This window comes from Enoplosus armatus, chromosome 7 (assembly GCF_043641665.1).
Source record: "Enoplosus armatus isolate fEnoArm2 chromosome 7, fEnoArm2.hap1, whole genome shotgun sequence".
Classification (NCBI taxonomy): Eukaryota; Metazoa; Chordata; class Actinopteri; order Centrarchiformes; family Enoplosidae; genus Enoplosus; species Enoplosus armatus.
The window spans coordinates 6,961,120-6,980,709 of record NC_092186.1 but is presented as its reverse complement, the minus strand read 5'-3'; the positions used below and the strand labels follow the sequence as shown (position 1 = coordinate 6,980,709).

At 43.0% G+C, this 19,590-nt stretch overlaps 3 protein-coding genes across 3 annotated transcripts in view; 2 read left to right on the top strand and 1 right to left on the bottom strand.

The window, feature by feature from the left end:
* The first annotated feature begins 2,600 nt into the window (after positions 1-2,600).
* On the top strand, positions 2,601-16,548 carry tubgcp5 (tubulin gamma complex component 5). Its single transcript, XM_070908617.1, has 24 exons — positions 2,601-2,620; positions 8,566-8,691; positions 8,797-8,850; positions 9,380-9,488; positions 9,584-9,680; positions 9,790-9,869; positions 10,028-10,163; positions 10,301-10,418; positions 11,193-11,282; positions 11,505-11,598; positions 11,690-11,942; positions 12,119-12,321; positions 12,431-12,546; positions 12,631-12,899; positions 12,991-13,189; positions 13,488-13,676; positions 13,768-13,950; positions 14,063-14,147; positions 14,236-14,362; positions 14,535-14,686; positions 15,192-15,317; positions 15,647-15,735; positions 15,954-16,054; positions 16,187-16,548. Exons 1-24 carry the CDS (start codon positions 2,601-2,603, stop codon positions 16,231-16,233), a joined length of 3,063 nt encoding a protein of 1,020 aa, XP_070764718.1. The 3' UTR covers positions 16,234-16,548.
* Positions 6,480-7,748, bottom strand: chst7 (carbohydrate (N-acetylglucosamine 6-O) sulfotransferase 7). Its single transcript, XM_070909452.1, has one exon. It carries the CDS (start codon positions 7,746-7,748, stop codon positions 6,480-6,482), a length of 1,269 nt encoding a protein of 422 aa, XP_070765553.1.
* Positions 16,549-18,404: 1,856 nt separating the features above from the next.
* cyfip1 (cytoplasmic FMR1 interacting protein 1) overlaps positions 18,405-19,590 on the top strand; it is a 28,928-nt gene continuing 27,742 nt past the window's right edge. Inside the window, exon 1 of the mRNA XM_070909569.1 lies at positions 18,405-18,563. The gene's annotated coding sequence lies outside the window, so the exon portion shown is untranslated. The remainder of the gene's footprint in view (positions 18,564-19,590) is intronic.

Genomic DNA, 19,590 nt, shown 5'->3' with positions numbered 1-19,590 from the left:
CTGAGAAGACGCTTCTTTTGCTATCACACCACACATCTAGATGCTGAAATGAGGCAACACTAACCCAACTGTAATAGCTTATAGATGAAACAAGAGTCCTCTCTTTTAAATGTGTATCATTCATCTGAAGCTGCTAACAGACCAGTGTTCGGTATGTTTGTGAGGGCGTCCTTTGTTTCGTACAAAAAGCATCTGTGTGGGGGGAGATTGCGGCATGTGAGGAGCACAGAGAAGGACAGTGAATGTGTTTCCCTTCTCAGCCACCACAACCTGTCATGGGAGAAGTGACAGGGGTGAAGAATGTGAGCGTGTAAATAGCTACAATGCTGAGCTTTGTTCCTCTCAAGTGGGACTGCTTCTTTGAGTGCATTACATCCCGGCTGTTCCAAATAGCACCTGTTTATCTCGTCTCCGAGCTGGTCTGGATCTTTGTCTGCGTACTGGGCCGGTTTTACACAACAATAACGTGAATAAGGAACGGAAGCTAATGATGCTAATTATATTGTTTCTTATGAGAGAATGCTGATTTCCCAAAACTTTAAAAACAGACATAAAATGTCCACTCAAACACAGTCGAAGAGCAGTTTCAACACTATAAAACAAAGGGCAGGCCTTTATCAAAATCGTTAACAAAAATTCTATATTTTCTGCTGAATATTTCAAATTATGAGATGCATCCATTTATGTTGGGTTACAACTAGCAGCTATTTTCATTAATGATTAATCAATAGTCCAAAATCCAAAAATAGTTGAATCTCATTTAAGCAACATGTAGTAAGTGGTATGATAACATGTGTGTATAGGCAAAGCAGTTCTTCAAACTCTACCATTAATAACATTTACCTGACAACTTTAAACTTGAGTGTTCACAAGTGAAACATAGAACCCCAAATAAAGCAGCCACTCATACTAAATACTGACCACCAGCATCAACAGTGTTTATACCCCTAAATAATAGTGTCTCTGGGCTGTTTGCCCCATATGTTAACCTCAGATGCCTCTTAAACAGAATGATGAAGTGAGTTGGTCTCATAAATCACAGGTAATCTACGGGGTATTTTGTAAATCTGGTGTCTCGCCTGTTGTTCCTAAACCTTAGTCGCTGGGTTAACTGATATTTATTAACGGACATAACTTCCTAATTTGTGTTTCTTCTTTTGAGGCCTTGAGTTTGAGTTAAATGATAAGTCAAATACTTTTCTCATATCTGTCCGTTAAATATGAGGCTACAGCCAGCAGCCAGTTAGCTTAGCTTAGCACAAACTTGAAACAGGGGGAAACAGCTAGCTTAGCTTGGTCCGAAGGTAACAAATTCCACCTGCTAGAACCTCTAAAGCTAGCTAATCAACACATTAGCTAAGTCTAGCCTGTTAATCTGTACAAAAAACTAAACGGACCATTTCAGATTTTGTTACCTTCGAAAAGAGGCAGGCTAGTTGTTTCTCCCTGTCTCCAGTCTAAGCTAAGCTAACCGTCTGCTGGCTATAGCTTCATATTTACCGCACAGACATGAGAGCGGCATCGATCTTCTCATCTAACTCTCTGCCAGAAAGCCAATAAGCTTATTTCCCAAAATGCTGAACTATTGCTTTAAACTCATTGTGCAGCTACAACACGTTTATTTGGAGGTCATTGCACATAAATAATGGTAATCTAGAGACTTCCCTAAGCTTTGATTACAAGATACCTGAACACACATTTATGCAGTCCACTGATAATAACTGGGAACACGTGTTGTTCTCTGCAGACAATAAAATGATGTGAACCAGTGAATACAGTTTCTGTTTTGGTACCAAATTGATGAATGTTGTCTCAACATTAGTTTGAGTCTTGTGTTCACAGCAGGTGTGACATCAAATATAGCTTACAGTCTACAGTGTGACATCATGTCACCTGCGGACCAGTTCCTCGCAGCGCAGTTTTAAATGAGATAGGACTCATCTCCAACATGCAAATCCTCGATACGACACAGTGACTTTGGGCTTCTGCATCAGTCTCTGCTGGCTGACATTTTCCACAACAGACCACTGAACCTTATTGTTTTCCTACAGGTTGATTTGCATCACTCCACGTGAACTATAGACATGTTTAATCATTTATACTGCATCAATTACTCTTTGGTGACATTCTAACCACATCTCCTCACTGTTTGTAGTGAACCCTCGGGAATTCCTCCTACGCAGCATGACTACCCCCTCCCCCCCCCCCCCCCTAGATGTTATATTTAGCTCTTATCCAATAAATGTAAATAGTAGCATATTTACTGGCAGACTTTTCTGGGTTTACAGAGCAGTTTCCAGGCCCATCAGACTGGTGGAGCAGCTGGTTGAACCAACAACTTGCTCTCGGGAGTAGGAGGAGGTTTTTACTGTTGTTTCCCTGACAAATGTTGTGTTCCCTTCGCCACGTCTAGACATCTGAACCGCTCCCCCGTTTTAAAATTCACCACACAGCACGTGTCGCCTTTTTGTTTTTCCCTTTCGCCTGCACACAGTGGCCGCTGCATTTATGTATGAGTACACAAGGGCAGGTGTGAAAGGCCCGATTGTATAAGTCGAATCCGAGGCTTTCACACGAGGGAGAAGCCCCACACAAGTTTTATGGCTCGCTGGGGACCTCCAAGAGGAAATGAATCTAGTTATGTAAGCTGTTGCCGAGCTGTATGCACTGTGGGTCATTTAAATTCCAACTGGAGTGAGAAGTAACGCGAAGCTGTTCTCTCTGTCGAACATCTCCTTTCACAGTCTGATGGTAGTGAAGCTTGTCTGTATCTGGGGCATTAAAATAATCACTTAATCACCATTTTGTCTGAACAAACCATTGCTGTTACACTCGGACTGATGCCCACACTCCTCCTTCTCCTCTGTGCTATGGGAAGATTACCCGGCCTCCAGATCCACCCTCTACACACAGTATAACTTACAAGAGACATCATTGTGCATAACAGACAAGACTGTGTGTTTGATCATATCCCATAATGCCTGCTGTATCGACTAACGTTAGTGCAGAAAAAGACGAGAACAAGAACCTGAGAGCTTTTCTTCGAGACGTGGGAGCACTTTATGGACAGCAAAAACATCATGGCCAACTTGACTGGTGGCTGCAGGCAAACAAACGAGCAGAGTTTGGCACTTTACCTCAAGCAGAGGACACCCGCGGGACTCTTATATAACCTTCATGTGCACTCTATCTCCAGACTGTTGTGCTGTCAGTTGTCTTGCTGGCTATATTTACACGCTCTCTGTACCTGAGAAATATGAGATGTAGCTCAATTGTCAATATGTGCACCTGTTGTTTCTAGATGCAACTGGCTGCCTGGTTCGACCTACCATGGTTTGCATGTCGACATGTTAATAAAGATTGTCAAATTATGAGCCACCCAGTTGTGCTAATTTTGGTCTGAGAAGCCATCAGGGGAAGTTTGCATTCTTTGGAGTTAACAGAAACTATTTAGTATTGACTTGCACACTTCTTCCGACTTCCTGTTGCTCACCTTTAACTCAAAAACTGTTTACACATAACGACCATATATCGACAGGTGTCTAACTTAATGCTTAAAACTTCATTTAAGAGTAATATTGTATTTAAATTCAATAAATTCAAACCTGTATACACCTCAAACCAAATGCTCTCTGTTGCCCACAATCAGATCAACGGCACATAAGCCAATTATGATGAGATGTACAGTTACATTATAATCTATGGAGGTCAATTCGGTCTCATTGTATTTAGAATTCAACTCCATTATGATAAGCGCACTATGATGCCATGTACAGTTTAAGTTGTATACCGTAACTGCATTAAAGCCTGATGCAGATGTGTTTTAAAGCCCCCATTCACTCCCATTGGATCCAAACTCAGCCAATGTGATTATTAAATCTTCCAAACATCATGCCAGTCAGCATCAATGCGCACAGCAATCATACGCTCCTCTAGTTTTTACTACCTCTTTATTGAAGTCAGTTTAAATAGTCTTAAAGTTACGTCTTTCTTTGACAAGAGAACTTCTTCAGGTATTTCACCCAGAACAATTATTACAGAACCAACTTCTAAAGTTGAACACGTGGACGCTGGTAAACCTTTTACCCCTCCTCAACACATCCTTAACCAGAGGGATGTCACAGCATTTTACAATATCTTAGACAAAAAAAATATTAAAAACAGTAAGAGCGATACACAATATGAATCAGTACCGTCTGTTGTGTTGGAGAACTTGCTAAAAAGTTCATTGGCAGAGGACAGAGGCAGCTCTCCAAGACACGTCCGTGGGATATTAGAAAATTTCACACCCATGTGAGTGTTTTGTCAGTGGGGCGCTGCAGCTGTCTGGATTCCTGAGGGGCCGGGGGTGGAACAATAGTTCCTCAGTCAGGCCTCTTTCCCAGAAAATACTGTAGTTTCTTCTTTCAAAGCATCTACGTTGGCATTGTTAGTGAGCCGGCTGCAGTTAAGGATCAATAATGCTCGAGATTACTGCCACGCTTAGTCATAGGCTGGACGGATAAGTCGCGCAGGTGAGAGCGAACCCTGACGCTGCCACCCTGGATCCTGGCACTCATCTCCCAAGAAGAACCCATCTCTGGCTTTTTAAGGCCCTCGCCTGCGGGGGATTTGTGGAGGGATTAGTGCTACTAAAAGGACAGAAGGATAGAGGCAGGCCAGAGTAACAGCAGCACAAACCAGCCTCATGTCTCTCTTCTTGTTCATTTCCTGTCCGTCTCTCTATCCGCACGGACCCCGCCGGTGTTAAACAGGTAACACTGTAAAAATAAGCTGCCTTCTCCCCCGTTTCAAATTCATCTGTCTGTAATTGGCTGCTCTTTCCACTTGGATTTTCTCCAGTTCATCGACCCGGCTCGGCTAAAGGAAAAACAAACCCTTGCAAGCTCCTAGTGGACCACATTCCAGCCGCTTGTTTTGATACTCCACCTTTTGCCCTCAGCCTCGAATACCAGGCCCCTGGAGGAAGAAGAAGAAGAAGAAGAAAATTAGCTGAGGATTCAAATGAAACATAAAAGTTATGACACAGATACAGAGCATGAGAGCCGCAAACACTTTCAATAGGTTGGTGATGTTCATGACCTCCATCAATAGCTCTATCAGTGCTCCAGTCCGGGTGGGGGCGGATGAGACGAGGGGGCACCCACTGCCTCCACCCGTGTTTCTGCTCCATGCTGACGGCTTGCAGGCAGCCCAGCACTAAAGGGTCTGCTTGTGAGAGCAGGCGGCGACAGGCCGGTGGTAACCCTGGGAGCTCTACCCCGTCACGGACAGCCGTACACAATGATCCCCTTCTTGACAGCGGAGCCTGAGGCCCAGTGACTCGCTGCCAGCCCCTTGCTACCCATGAGAGGACGGCAGCATTGCCAGGGAGAAAACAATGAGGCCTCTATCGAACAGCAGATCGCTCCGTCACTAAGGAGGGAGAAATATTTCTGTGACTGTCTCGCTTTGATAGCTGTAAGAAATCTGTTACAGTGACGTCACTGTTGTTCAAATGGCAATGCCGGAAGGCCTGCCTTTATCAGAAAGCCAAATCGAATATGTGATCTATTACCTAGTGAACTAAAAGGGAAAGCTGTGTGTGAAAAAAGCAACAGCAACACAGTGACACATTAATAGGTTATGAGTGTCCAGCTGAGTTGTTATCTACAACACCTGAGCAGAGTCCATTATTATCCATTATTATCTTAACAGTTATCAGATATGAGGTGGGACCATAATTAGAACCATTAAAAACAATCAACAGGTGGATTCACTTTGAAAGCTAAATCATAGTCAATCAAACTAATTAAAGGCCCCCTCCAGACATGTTTCATGACGTGTAAAAACTGTTCAATTTAAAGCAGGTGTGCACCGGAGGCGTCAAGTTTCCATCACACTTGTGTAAGTTGCATGTTGTGATTGTGCTCCCATGTGCACGTCTTACAGAGGAACTCTCCGCCTCCAGCAAAGTGAAAACAGCCTTCTGTTGTGAAACTCAGCACGTACATCACTCTGCACATACATCACTCTGCACATACTTCACTCTGCACATACTTCACTCTGCACATACATCACTTTGCACATACATCACTTTGCACGGTGAAGGTCAAACATTCAAGTGAAGTAACATTTTATGGAGGCTGGACTTTGACTGCTTCACATCAACCCCTGACGCATGTATATGCCTGCAGCATCAAATGAATGTGATAGCCTGCTCTACTGATCCTCAGATGGACGCTGTTATTTCCATTTGCCTCAGTCAGAGGGAGGTCAGAGGTCAGGGATCAGCCACAGATCACAGACCTGAAGCCCGAGGGATGGTTTCTGTTAAACCTCTAACTTCCTGTGCTGACTTCAAAACATGACGAGTGAATGCATCAAGGAAACTCTTCTTTCCTGTTTCACTGTCAAACACTCTGCTGGTTTCAACCCTCTTTAATGAAATCCCTTTATGTGGTCTCACCTTAAACCCATCGATTCCTCACGGCACGTCCTCATGTTGTTTTGTCCACGCTGTTCTTCTCGTACCCCAGCTGCCTCATGACTTCGCTGCAGTAGGCCTCCACCTGATTTATCTGCTCAACATTGAGTCGCTCCCTCCAGGCATATATCGCCTCTTTTGCATCCCTGGATGATATCAGGAACGGCTTGTCTGAGGAGTACCCCTGACCGTGCGTCATGTTCAGCGCAAACCTCTCCAGGGCGGGGAAGGTGGAGAGGTTGGCGAAGCGGTAGAGCCTCTGGAGCTCCTCCATGGGGTGCAGGACCAGGTCCTCGTAGCGGGTGCGGGCGTAGTTCCTCCTTACCCAGGGAGGCGCGTTCATCACCAGCATCATGTCGCTGAGCCAGTTGTCGCAGATGAGCTCCATGGCGCTGGAGACGTAGCTCTCAGCCCGGTTCACCCTGTTGCTCGGCACCAGCAGCCGCTTGTACTTGTCGGTCTGCTTCTTGCTCCTCAGCACCTGGATGCTCTCCTTCACCAGGGCCTGCTTGGACTTCAAGCGGGAGTTGTGCACGGCCCTCGGGTCTCTGAAGAGCTGAATGATCTGGAGGTTTATCGCCGGGTCTTTCATCAAAGGAACCAGCGTGCTCAGGTCCAAAACGCGGACCCCTTTGATCACCATCACCGGGTACTTTTTACACTCCCTCTCCAGCTCCCTAATGTCCCGCTTTTGGCACTTGGCGCACTGGTCCTCCCTCACCAGCCCGATTTCGTGCCGCTTGTGCGCATCACACAGCGGCTCCGAGCATATCACCTTGTTCATTTTCCAGCCGAATATGAACGATGTGGTGATGTTCTGCGAGCCGGCGTAAAGTTTGAGGACGGAGAAGTCGCAGCGGTACAGGGCGTTCATCATGTCCCGCACTGCGCCCTGGAGACTGCCCGCATCCCCCGGGTACAGAGCCTGCCATATGTGCCACATTGGCTCGTACAGGTAAAAAACATCGGGGTGCTGGTTGAACAACTCCCCCAAGAACGAGGAGCCAGTCCTCCAGGTGGCATGCAAGTAGATGTGTATCCGAGACTGGCTCCGGTTGACGGCGTGCTCCGTCGCGTCGCTGCCGTTAAGTTTGTAACCGTTATCCCACAGCAGCGCCACCGTGTTCTCCAAATCTGGGCATCTGGGTTGTTGCTGCGGCAGCCCATGTCTCGCGTGTTGGACGGATTTATCCCGGTAATCTAACACGTACGGGATTAGCAGAAGTAAACCTGAATACGCCAGGATCAAAATCAAGTATTTCTTATTTAGCCTCCTCTTCATTTCCTTTCGCCGGGAGGGGGCTGGCTATCTTCTTCTCTGGACGGTCGACACAGCGGTTTGTGGGCACCGGAGTCTCTACAGTAAAGTTATGTGTGTGCGAGAGGAAGGCGCGTGTGTGTTTGGAGGGGGGGGGGGTTTAACCACGCCCCATTAAAGATAAAACACTAGATTATTTACCCCCGTTCACACACACACGCAGTCAGTCTGTGTAATAATTGTTTTAAACCGTTACAACATGTGTTGTTTGTACTTTTCTTTCTTGTGAAACGTAACCTTACGTAAGAAAAAATACGTAGGTTTCCGAGAAAGTAGGGACGCCGTAAAATTGGAAATCTCAAAGAGCCTTGAAGGAAAGAGGTTCCAACGGCTACTACCTACCGTAACCCTGCTGGAGTGCAGTGCATTATGGGTGATTAGTGAGAAATTAGTGCACCCTTTTTAATAGTGTATTTGTTATTCATATCTCTAGACATTCAACGTTTTCGCTGCCCAAGTTGGAAGTTTTGAACATGACCTTTTAGATGAAAATTAAAACATAAACATTGTTTACTTTTATTTTGATGCCGCGCATGCGCACTTGCCATGGTGTGTTGGAGGCAAACGCTGCGCGGTACTGAAGGAATCAGTGGAGAAATGGCTAAAGCTGTCTTGCCTTTGCAATAAATGGCACTGTCTAGATAAACATTTCTTGTCCTTGCTAGCAATTTAGCTTGCAGAATCACCAGGGCAGCCGCGAGCCTGACGGATAGCTAGCTACATGTAGATGCTCGTAACGTGAAGCTAACTGCAGCTCCACTGTCAACATCAACATGGCACACTGGACCACCTTCGAAAAGGAGACAGAGAGAGAGACGAAGAAGTTGATAAGATGCATCAGCGGGGTGGAGGACGAGGAGGACCAGAATTTTCAGACGGCACTGAAGTTTGCTTGGTCGAATTTCAGGTGAGTTAGCGATTGACAGGAACGGAGCTAGCTTGTCAGTTGCCAACATGTAACCAAACGTTAGCCACGGACGGTGATGCTAGTAATAGTCTCGTTTCTTGACAGGTTTCATCGTTACTTGGACGTGGACAGCCATAAAGTCCAACGCAGTATAAATGGGTGAGTAAGCCTGGTTGCTCTTGTACCGTCTTTTACAGGGACATAACAGTTATTCCATGCTTTTACCACAGTTGCCATATTGACGTGTGATTGGAGGATGATCACATGACAAAAACGTAAATGATCCCAGAGTTATGTTGTGTTGGACGAAACAGGTGTTACCATACTATCATCTGCATCTGCAAGAGCTTGACATAGTGGTTGTTTTCAATAGTATTCATTATCATTTTTTGAAGATGAGTTAATGAACTGTGTAAATAACTGTTGTTATTTATCTTATCTTATTTTTATTTTTATTCTTATTGTTATTTTAGCTTTTATATTCTACTTATTTGTTATCAAAACAATAGCACCTTCAGACCACAGCAAATTCCTTGTAATGTATGTTACTTGGCAATAAACAGTTTCTGATTCTGATTCTGATTCTGATGAATCAATAACACCTGCTTGTAAGTAAATGCTATCACTAGATGTTCCCCTTATATTACGCCACATGACATTGACATGTGTAATCTGCTGTGTTTTCCAGAATCTATGAAAAGCTCATGGTCCACTCAGACTTGAGTAAAGCAGAAAGCTGGATGAGGCTGAATGAAGAGTTCCTGAACTCACCTTTACCTAATACAGATGGAACAAAGGTATGGCACAGACATGGGCTGACAGAAAATATAATAGATGTGACAAATTACATAGCATACAGTACAGATTTTTTATGTTGTTGTTTTTTTTGCAGACTGATGCACACTACAGCGTGCTGTCGCTGCTGCTCTACTTATCGGGGTCCCCCTCAAACACAGACTTTACTGAGAGACCCAGGGTAAAGGAGGCCGGTGAGGAGATGTTCCACAGATACTTTGTTTCACTTGTGAATAGTTTTAAAACATTAACATATCCACGTTAATCATCACGTTAATATTATTATCATCATTGCGTCTGCAGAACAAGAGGACAACTTTGACTGGGCTAAATATCTGATGGAGGGTGAGGACATAGACACTGGACCGTACCCAGATACCCCTGTGAGTAAATCATTGACGTGAATGAAATATGCTTCATTCATTGTCTTCTGTGATTTTGGCTGATTACACTTCATTTGGGGTTGAAGTTGAATAGTAACATAATCAACAGTCTAATTTAGATGGATTTGTGTCTTTAATCTGTCTCGTCTGGTTTTTAGGAGTGGTCTGAGGAGGAGAGCGAGGACGATGACAGCCAGCAGCCAATCAGCAGGGAAGACTCTGGGATCCAGTTGGACAGAACGCCCCAGGAAGACCAGGACAACACCAACAAGACAGTTCCAGTTACTTGGACAGGTGCGGACAGATGGCGCAGCAAAATAACATAATCATGGAAAATAGATCATGGAAGCCTTTTATGATTGTGGAATAATGTGAAAGTGAGACAGGACCAGTGTGTGTCTCTTTTTGAATGTGAAAATGATTCTTTCCAGTTGGGGAGCCTGACGCCCGGGCCTGGCTTGAACAGCATGTAGTGACACCGTACTGGGTGGCTCATGCGCCTCGTTTTCCTCACAGCTTGCATTTACACTCCAACCTGCTCAATGTGTGGTAAGGCCACAAACTGTTCTTTACTTTCGAATTTAGTATACGACAAGTAAAATTTACTGTGACTAGATTTCAAGAAAAAAGTCATGATATTATTATATTTCATGAATATAACAATGCTGTATGCTGTCAGGAGATTGAGTAGATTAGATTACATGTGCATTTTTTAGCATTTCCTGACTGTCCATATATAAAGTTACTACTTTGTCTGTAATGTTATTTTCCTACGACTGGTGTACAGCTCTGGTCTTTGTCACTCTGCCTGTCACACAGAGTGAACTTAAATGGTTTTAGGTGCTTATTGGTGAAACCTTTAGATACAGATATATAGATATTCTCATAATAAAAAGACTAAATTGATGAAATATTATGACATTGTTCTCAAAACATTATGACTAATTAATTACAGATTTATCTCATGTGACTTTTGTCATATAAAATTATGACTTAATTCTGGTCATTTTGTGTGGCGATCGTAAGATAATGAAGTGATCTAAAAAATAGATCAATACTGTACTTTTAATAGTTTTTTTTTTCTAATTTGGCAATAAATTATATTCTCAAAAAATAAAAAAAGGTCACAAAAATGCTAATTCCACAATCTATGAAATAAATCAGTAAAAATAGTATTGGACTGAAATCATTTGGACTAATAGTGTTCCTGTGCATCAGTGGATCATTTTAAAATAATTTGCAAACATACATAGAAGTTAACTTTTGTGTATCTGTGAGTTGAAATGATAAAAAAAAGTTTACCCTTAGCGTCTCTCTTCTCAGGGATCAGCACTTGTATAACACTGATCCATTGTATCTGCCCGAAGAAAAGGCCTTTGTCACGGAGACCCAAGTAATACGGGAGACATTGTGGTAAGATGTAATGATGCTACGCTGCATGACTGTGCTCATTGTACAAACTTACAAAGAAATGGATCTCCTGCTTTCTCACTAGTTTGATCTTTTTCTCATCTTGTAGATCCCCAACCATTTGAGTCCTTGTTGGATTTAAGAGAAAAGTTATCTTATATCTTAAACTCATATTAACTCCTTGATTTTGTCATAAACTTTGGCTGTGTGACTGTTACGTTGCAGGCTTTTCTCTGGGGTTAAGAAACACTTTATATTCCAACACCATGATGGAAAGGTGTCAGTAAGGAACAACGTGGTGGTAACTCATCTGACCAGTGTAAGTTGAACATCTGTGCTTGTATTATATCCTAATAAATGCGTCGTCTGTCTGCTGTAGGAAACACAGTCTTTTCTCTCTCTTTCTGCAGAACTGTCTGCGCTCTGTACTGGAGCACATCGCCGTGTACGGGCAGGCGGTGTTCAGGCTGCAGAGGTTCATAGACGAGGTCACGGGGTACAGCTCGGAGCCTTGCCCACCTGGCTCCGGTTCCTCCTTCAGCTCCAAGAAGGGCTCCGAGCCTCCCTTCAGGACCTACCAGGCCTTTGTGTGGGCACTCAACAAGTACTTTACCAGCTTCAAAGAGGAGCTGACCACAATCGAGAAAGAGCTCATATGTAATGGCAAGTGCAAGTTTGGGGGGTTGGATAACCCTTGATACGACACTATAGCTGACACACTGTTTCTGTGTGTTTATGGCTCTTTGATAAATAATACCGTATGAGTATTTGATTCAGGACTTTATCAGGATTTATTTCGTACGTCAGCAGGTGTTTGATGTGTTGTCCTCTTTATGCAGATGAGACGTTGACCCTGTCTGCAGTTCTGGAGCGACTCAACCCTCACTTGGCACAGATCAAAGTGCTGCACAAAGTCTTCTGTACTGGGGTCGCTGAAGTGCCCCCCGAGACCCCGAATGTTGTGCGGGCCTCTCACTTGCTCAACACCCTGTACAAAGCCATCATTGAGTACGACAGTGTCGGGGAAGCGTCGGAGCAAGCGGTGAGCATTGAAGCTCGGTGAACTCAACACACAAAGCAGAATGAATGGATCTTAACAAGGAAGCGGCCCGTATGTTTGATCTTTCCTGTGTGTCATCTTCCTTTGCTAGGTGGCCTTGTTGTTCTCTCTGTGGACAGAGACGGTCAGACCATATCTGGAGATTGTGGATGAATGGATAGTTCACGGCCACCTGTTTGACCCTGCCAAAGAGTTCATCATCCAGAGGTATGTAGCAAGAATCTGAAAACGACTATTCCAACCTAACATTTTGGTGGCTGCACTACAGTAACTGACTTTTCTTTTGCTCAGGAACAAGGATGTCCCAGTGAACCACAGGGACTTCTGGTACGCCACCTACACGCTGTACAGTGTGTCGGAGACGGTGGAGAACGAGGAGAAGCTGAACGACGCAGCCAGCGGGAGCTCCGGAGGGGATCAGGGCTCCAGCAACAGGCAGCTCACCATGGTGTCCTTCCTTAAACCTGTGCTCAAGCAGATCATCATGGCGGGGAAGTCCATGCAGCTGCTCAGAAATCTGGACTGCAAGGAGGCCGAACAGTCTGAGGGATCCTCCAGAGGTCAGTGTTTGGCTTCTCTGTACCTGTGAACCTTAACTAGTTTAGGTTTGCAGTGGTTTTTTTTAAACAATGTCAAAATGTTGCATTGCAGATGCAGAGAGGAAGAGTTTATATACGCTGTTTCTGGAGTCGGTGCAGTCACGCCTCTGCAGCCAAGAGGGGACGCCCACAGACACAGTCACTGAACAACAGGCCACCAAGAGGAGCCTTATAAAGATGCAGTCCATCATTGCACAGCACCTGGAGATCGAAGACGTCCACGATCCGTTGTTGGCCATCAACTTTGCCAGGTAAGCAGTGATTCAAATTCAAAGAGGTAACTCTTCAGAGTATCCGATTGACTTTTGTTCTGCTCAGAAATAAACATTGAAGCAAATTGAATAAAGTGAAAAAGACCTTTGAAATCCACTGTTGTTATCCTTTCAAGAATAAAGCTTATTCTATAATTCTTATTATATAATACATTTTTGCCACTGCTGGTTTTGTAATCTCTCAAATGGTGCTGTCCAAAGATGATTCGAAAGCGATGCTATTTTTGGATTAGTAGTTTTAAAATCTACAGTAGCTGTGGTCTGTGTTCCCCCTCAGGCTGTACTTGGAACAGAGTGACTTCCATGAGCGGTTCTCCGGAGGCGATTTCATCGTGGACCGCTCGTCTCAGTCGGTCACCTGCCAAACATTTGAGCTCACCCTGCGTTCTTGCCTCTACCCCCACATCGAGAGGAGGTACATCGAGTGCTGCGGGAACCTTATGAAGACACTGAAAAAAGACTACAAGTAAGCGTCACTGTTGGTGTTATATGAGTGAGGATTTTGTTTTTTGTTTTTTTAGCACATAGAGCATTTGAGTTCCTTGATGTCTCCACAGGCTGCTGGAATACCTCCAGGCTATGAGGAACTACTTCCTGCTGGAGGCTGGAGACACCATGTATGACTTTTACACAGCCATATTTGACAAGGTGCAGGAGAAGGAGAGCTGGCAGCAGCCGTCTTTTCTCAACGTTCAGCTGCAGGAGGCAGTTGGACAGCGCTACCCTGAGGACAGTAGCAGGTACTACATGTATTTATTGGTGAATAATCAGATTGAAGCCGTGTAATGATGATTAGGCGGATCATTTGTTTTTATATTATTGAAAAGTCAATATTCATTTCATGTTTTATAGGTTGTCAATCTTCTTGGAGACTATCGATCCTGCCAGGAAGAAACATCCTGTGAATAATCTAGAGGTGCTCACCCTGAGTTACAAGGTAAGCAAATGTGAACGTGTTTGCTTAAATGTTTGTTCATGCTTTTTGAAACTGCCTTGTGGACATTTACTTATTTTACTCTCTGTAGGTTCCCTGGCCTGTTGACATTGTGATCAGCTCTGAGTGCCAGAAGATCTACAACCAAGTGTTTCTCCTCCTGCTGCAGATCAAATGGGCCAAATACAGTTTGGACACACTTCGATTCAGTGGTATGAGTTACGGGTGGCAATTTAAAAACCGCATAATAGACTACATTCTCCAAAATAATACGTTAATTTTGTATGAAAAGAACTTGATCATGCGTGAATATCCTCAGGATATGACGAACCTCAACAGTACATTTTCATAGTGTTATTTCTAATGTGTGAAATGTGTTTGTTTGTACAGATTTCACAGGTGTCACTAAGAGACTGGAGGGAGCTCTGGCTGAGGAAGTAAAGGTCAAAGAGCCCATAAATCAGCAGATTCACCGAATGTGTCTGCTGCGGGTCAAACTGATGCACTTTGTCAACAGCCTTCACAACTACATCACGACCAGGGTGAGACCAATCACAGACCAGCAGACATTTAAACATGTCCCAGTAGGAACATCACAGGTGTCAGTAATAACACGAATGATACCAGAACTAAAGCAGCTAAATGGAATCTGGCCATCATTCATTTTATTATTTATACCTTTGCTTTTCCTACTGTGACATGTCAAAATGTCTTCTGTGAAAAATGCTCATTACACATGCTTGTGCATACCAGTATTCTCAAATCAAAAGAATAAGATTTTGTATTACCAGTATAGTGCTGTTGTTATAGGACCACACATGTGGTACATGTTCACCCATAATTTACAAATAATGTGTATGTTACATTACTGACCGACCAGTTTTAAAAGTATCATTCTGCAGGTAAATTAAAAGACTGTTTTGAAAAGTCTCATTGGTGGTGCATTTAAGGACAGCAGGAAAGTACACACATTTGATCAGAACTTTTTAAATTGTAATGTAATGATTTCCATACAATCCTAAATCTGTCTGCATCGCCTCTTGGTAGATTCTGCACAGCACAGGACTGGAGTTTCAGCACCAAGTACAGGAAGCAAAGGACCTGGACCAGCTGATCAAGATCCATTACAGATATTTGGCAACCATTCACGACCGCTGCCTACTGAGGGAGAAGGTAAACAGCACTCACAGGGAATAGCTTTAACTGAAGATTTGATTAAGGGCAAGTATTGTGAACTATACATAATACTTCAATGGTATTTGCCCTGCTGGAGCAAAACAGTGCATGTCTACCAGTGATGCAGGGGCCAAAGAAAGGAGTTTACTGTTAGAGATCAATAAATGACTACACATCACTCACCTGTGAAATCTTTTTATTATATCTTCTTATAATGTTATCGTGTTCCCTGTTCAGAGGCAGCTGGGCAGGGTGAGCTTCCTACATGCATTTATGACACTTCCTGTATCCACTGTTGTCCAATGCTGTTGTGGGTTTTTTTTCAGGTCAGTTTCGTGAAGGAGGCAATAATGAAGGTTCTCAATCTAGTCCTCATCTTCTCTGACCGATGGCAAGCTGGATTCGGAGCCTGGAAGTAAGATTTTTCATATAAACTGGAGGCAAAGAAGTAACTCGCAGTGTATTTTGTGTCTGTAAAGTAGCAACAGCTGTAGAAACATTCACATGTCACATTTAATGGCATTATATTTGTGGTTTAAAGATTCGAAGGTGTTCACATACCAAACCCCAAATCTGTGCTGCTGTAGACAAGCCTGTTAGTATCTAAGTACTGTGGTTATCTTTCACTTCCAGGATCGAGTCTATTGATAAAATGGAATCCGATTTCAAAAACTGTCACATGTTCCTCGTGACAATACTCAATAAGGCTGTGTGTCGCGGCTCCTTCCCTCATCGTAAGTAAAACACTGATCCTTTAATTGAAGGCCTCTGATTTCCAATAAACTACATGTTATGTTGATGCTCTGCTTGTAGATTCTTTCCACCTTATGCACAGATAAAAGTTTCTCTTTGTCCTCCTTGTACAGTGGAGTCTCTGGCCCTCTCTCTGATGGCAGGGTTTGAGCAGTGCTGAGGAGCCATGCACGTGTTGATGTGATGGACTGAACTCCACTGTTTGTTTCTCCGCCTCATTACTGTCTGACTGCTGTCGTTGTTCATGATGATGTGCAACATATGATGTCACTGTCTGCTCTGACTGTTGGAGAAGGACTTAGATTACGTGATGTCGGAGGATTATCTGTGTCTCACAGTCAAAAAAGCGGCGTGTGAACATACATTAGCTTTTATATTTAAAAAATTATTGCTTTTTGTAAAGGTGTTTTCTATGAGCTGTTAATAATGTGTACATATGAAGCACAATAGATCTTGCACAATGATGTAGGTATATGCCATGTTGTTATTCAATATAATGTAACATTGCTTTTATAATAAAAGTTAATTCATATGAGTGTTGACATTGTAATCAACTAATTCATAGTTGACATAGTAATGCAAAATAACTGCAGGTTGTCGTGGGAATATCACGGCAATGTGGGTTCGTGTTTTGACTTTTAGGTTTAGAGTGTATGTGTGGACACCGCACAGTTCAAGCAGAAGGAGGTAAATGTAAGAGTATTAGTGAGCTACAGTAATTAGCGGAACCTAAATTACAACAGTATTAACCTATTAACCAATTATTTCCAATCAATGACTAAACTGTTTATTAACAACAAACAAGGCGCCTTGTTTATGTTGTATCATGTATGACTGTAGCAGCCACCACTGCTAGATAGCTCTGGCCCATGGCTCTGAAAGAGCCTGGAGACATTGTGGGCCATTGGCAGTGTAGTCAATGTGTGGTCTTTTACTAGCAGTAACCTACTGTAAGCTGTGATTTAAAGGCTTTTTAAATATGATCCGTCTTGGCATTGTTCCCATTTGGCCTCATTAGGTAAAAGTGTACCTGGTGCCTCATTGCACGAGCTGTATTGCTGTATGGTTTAAAATTGACAACCTTAGGTAAATGTACACAACCTAGAATTTATTCCTTCCAGACAATCTTGCCTTTCTTTTTTTCATTCACTATGTATGCTACAAGGGGGAGATTAGACTTATCCTATTAGCCTAATTTACCTTAGAGTGCAATAAGGGCAGCTAAGTGGCTCAGTGGTTAGCACGGATGTCTCACAGGCACCAAGAAGGTTCTGGTTAATCAGCTGTATGGTTTGAAGTTTGCATTTTTTACTTGTGTAAAAGCCCCAAAGACTGGGTGTAAATGTGTCTGGGTGTGTTAGCCATGGTGTGCCCTACCTTTTGCCCATTGTATCCGGGGCTATGCTCTAGCTCTCCACAACACTGAACAGAATAAATGAGTTGGAACATAAATAGATGGATTTATTAAAAAAATGGAAGAGCTTTTGTTCTTTATTACTTTTTTTTTTTTTTTTTTTACTAAACTAAAGAAATCGCATACAGGCCACTTTAATTTTTATGTATTTACGTACTTTTATGTTCCCATGTTCTTATGTTTTCTACTTTATTTTCTTTTTTTTTGCTATGATTTCCCATATACACTTATTCAATTAAATAAAATAAATGTACTTCTTTAAAGCGGTTTGCCTTTTATTCCTTTTGAAAATAAAATCATTACTAGGTTATTGAAAAGGTTGTTTCTTCCCTTCATTAGTTACTTACATCTAGTTTTGGCAGTGTAACTCACGATTAGTAACTAAAAAGTTATATTATACCTATGCCCACATAATACAAAATAAAAACTTGGTAAGCCCTATTTTGGCATTGCATGAGTAATACTTAATAAATAATAAAAATAATACTTTGGTATCTGCCTACTACTAATAAAGAGATAAATAAATTGTAGTAGATACATTGTTACCTAGTTAGCAGCTATACCTTGCAGTGTAGACAAAACATAAATGCTATTTTAGAATTTTATATATTTTGGAAACACTCATTAAACTTATTCTCAATTCAAGATTTTTGTAAAGAAAGTGAAACCCATGCCCCATACTGTGTGCAGCGTTTGTGTTTGGCGGTGAGGGTGTTTTTTTTTTGTGTGTGGCACTAATTACCTTCCATACCCTCAGGCAGGTTACCGTACATTCCTTTGACTTTACCTTTTATGCTCCGCGTCCCTGCCCTAGCGGAGGAGGCTAGCACCGCAGCTCTGAGCGGAGTTTCCTGTTGAGTTTCCCTGTTTGAGGGACAGGAACTCCCTGCTCGGCTTCTCTCCCCCGCCCATGATAATAACACCGACCGAGGAAAGATTCCTCTGGCCGACGACAGAAAAAAACCCCTGGATTTAAGACCTCCTAACCTGGACTTCCAACATTCCGGGGAAATGGCGCTGTAACGTTAGTCCCGTTTGTACGCGCACAAGTTTTCCTTGCTAACCAACAACTCCGGGTGAGTAGGAATGATTGTTTGCGAAGTTGGTTTCTGAGTCTGTATTTCCAGCTAAGTGAACTAACCCACCGTGGAGAGGGAAAAAAAGTTGAGCAGCGTTGCGTTGGGTGTAGCCTTCCTAACACCGCTTTGTGAAAGTTGACCGTTAAAACAGACGTTTGTTTCAGATGGACTTCAGAGTTATTAGCTCGAGGAGGTCAACAGCTTGTTGCGACGTAAAGCCATTTTCCGAGCTCACAGGCCCGAGCTGTGACTAATCTCAGGCCACGGCACGGAGCAGGGATACAGCCATTACCACAGCTCCATGCCGGAGGCAGGACCTCAAGCACTTTTTTTTTTATTTCCACATCAAAAGCTCACTATTATCAAAGGTTTTCAAAGAATTTGTCACCATTTTGTGATTTGGAGAGGAGTTAGGTGTCCGTCAGGTGTGATAGAAGAAGTTACCATGAAAAAAAAAAAGAAAAGTCAAAGTTAAACCCAATAATTGGGCTAACTAACTTGTCAGCGAGTGTACAATGTGAAACTGAGTGATTCCTTGTGTGTCTGGTGGGTTCTTTTCTTTTTCTCTTCTGCTTGTTTCTTTTGGAAGTTTACTGTAGTAGGACAGATGTTGTGTTCAGGAACCAGACTGTATTCCCCACCCCTTCTGATGTTGCATTCACTTCCCGGCCATGCATTCCAAATACCATTTCAGTCAGCCTTTTTAAAACATGAAAGTCAGGACGTGTCTCATATTAGTGTGCAAGAAGTAACTTTAGAGGAGGATTATATTATTTTTTATTGCTGTGATACTGTGTGTAGTCTTTTATCAGTGTTAGGTTGGAGGACTCAAGAGAAGGAAGGAAGGAAGGGTGATGAGGCTTTCAGATACTGTAGGTAAAACCGCATCTCTTGTTGTTATGGTGAAAGTGGTGTTGTTTTTTCTGCCTGTGGTTGAATTTCTTCTTCAACGATGCTGTAAAAGCATTTAAAAGGATAACGCACCTCAAGTGATTTACTCAACATACAGCATATATAGTACAGC

Coding starts and splice junctions, on each gene's coding strand:
- chst7 (XM_070909452.1), bottom strand. CDS start 7,748: ATGAAGAGGAGGCTAAATAAGAAATACTTGATTTTGATCCTGGCGTAT.
- tubgcp5 (XM_070908617.1), top strand. CDS start 2,601: ATGGCTCGCTGGGGACCTCC. Junction 9,681..9,789: donor ACCCAGGGTAAAGGAGGCCG/GTGAGGAGATGT, acceptor TTGCGTCTGCAG/AACAAGAGGACAACTTTGAC. Junction 12,900..12,990: donor GTCTGAGGGATCCTCCAGAG/GTCAGTGTTTGG, acceptor GTTGCATTGCAG/ATGCAGAGAGGAAGAGTTTA.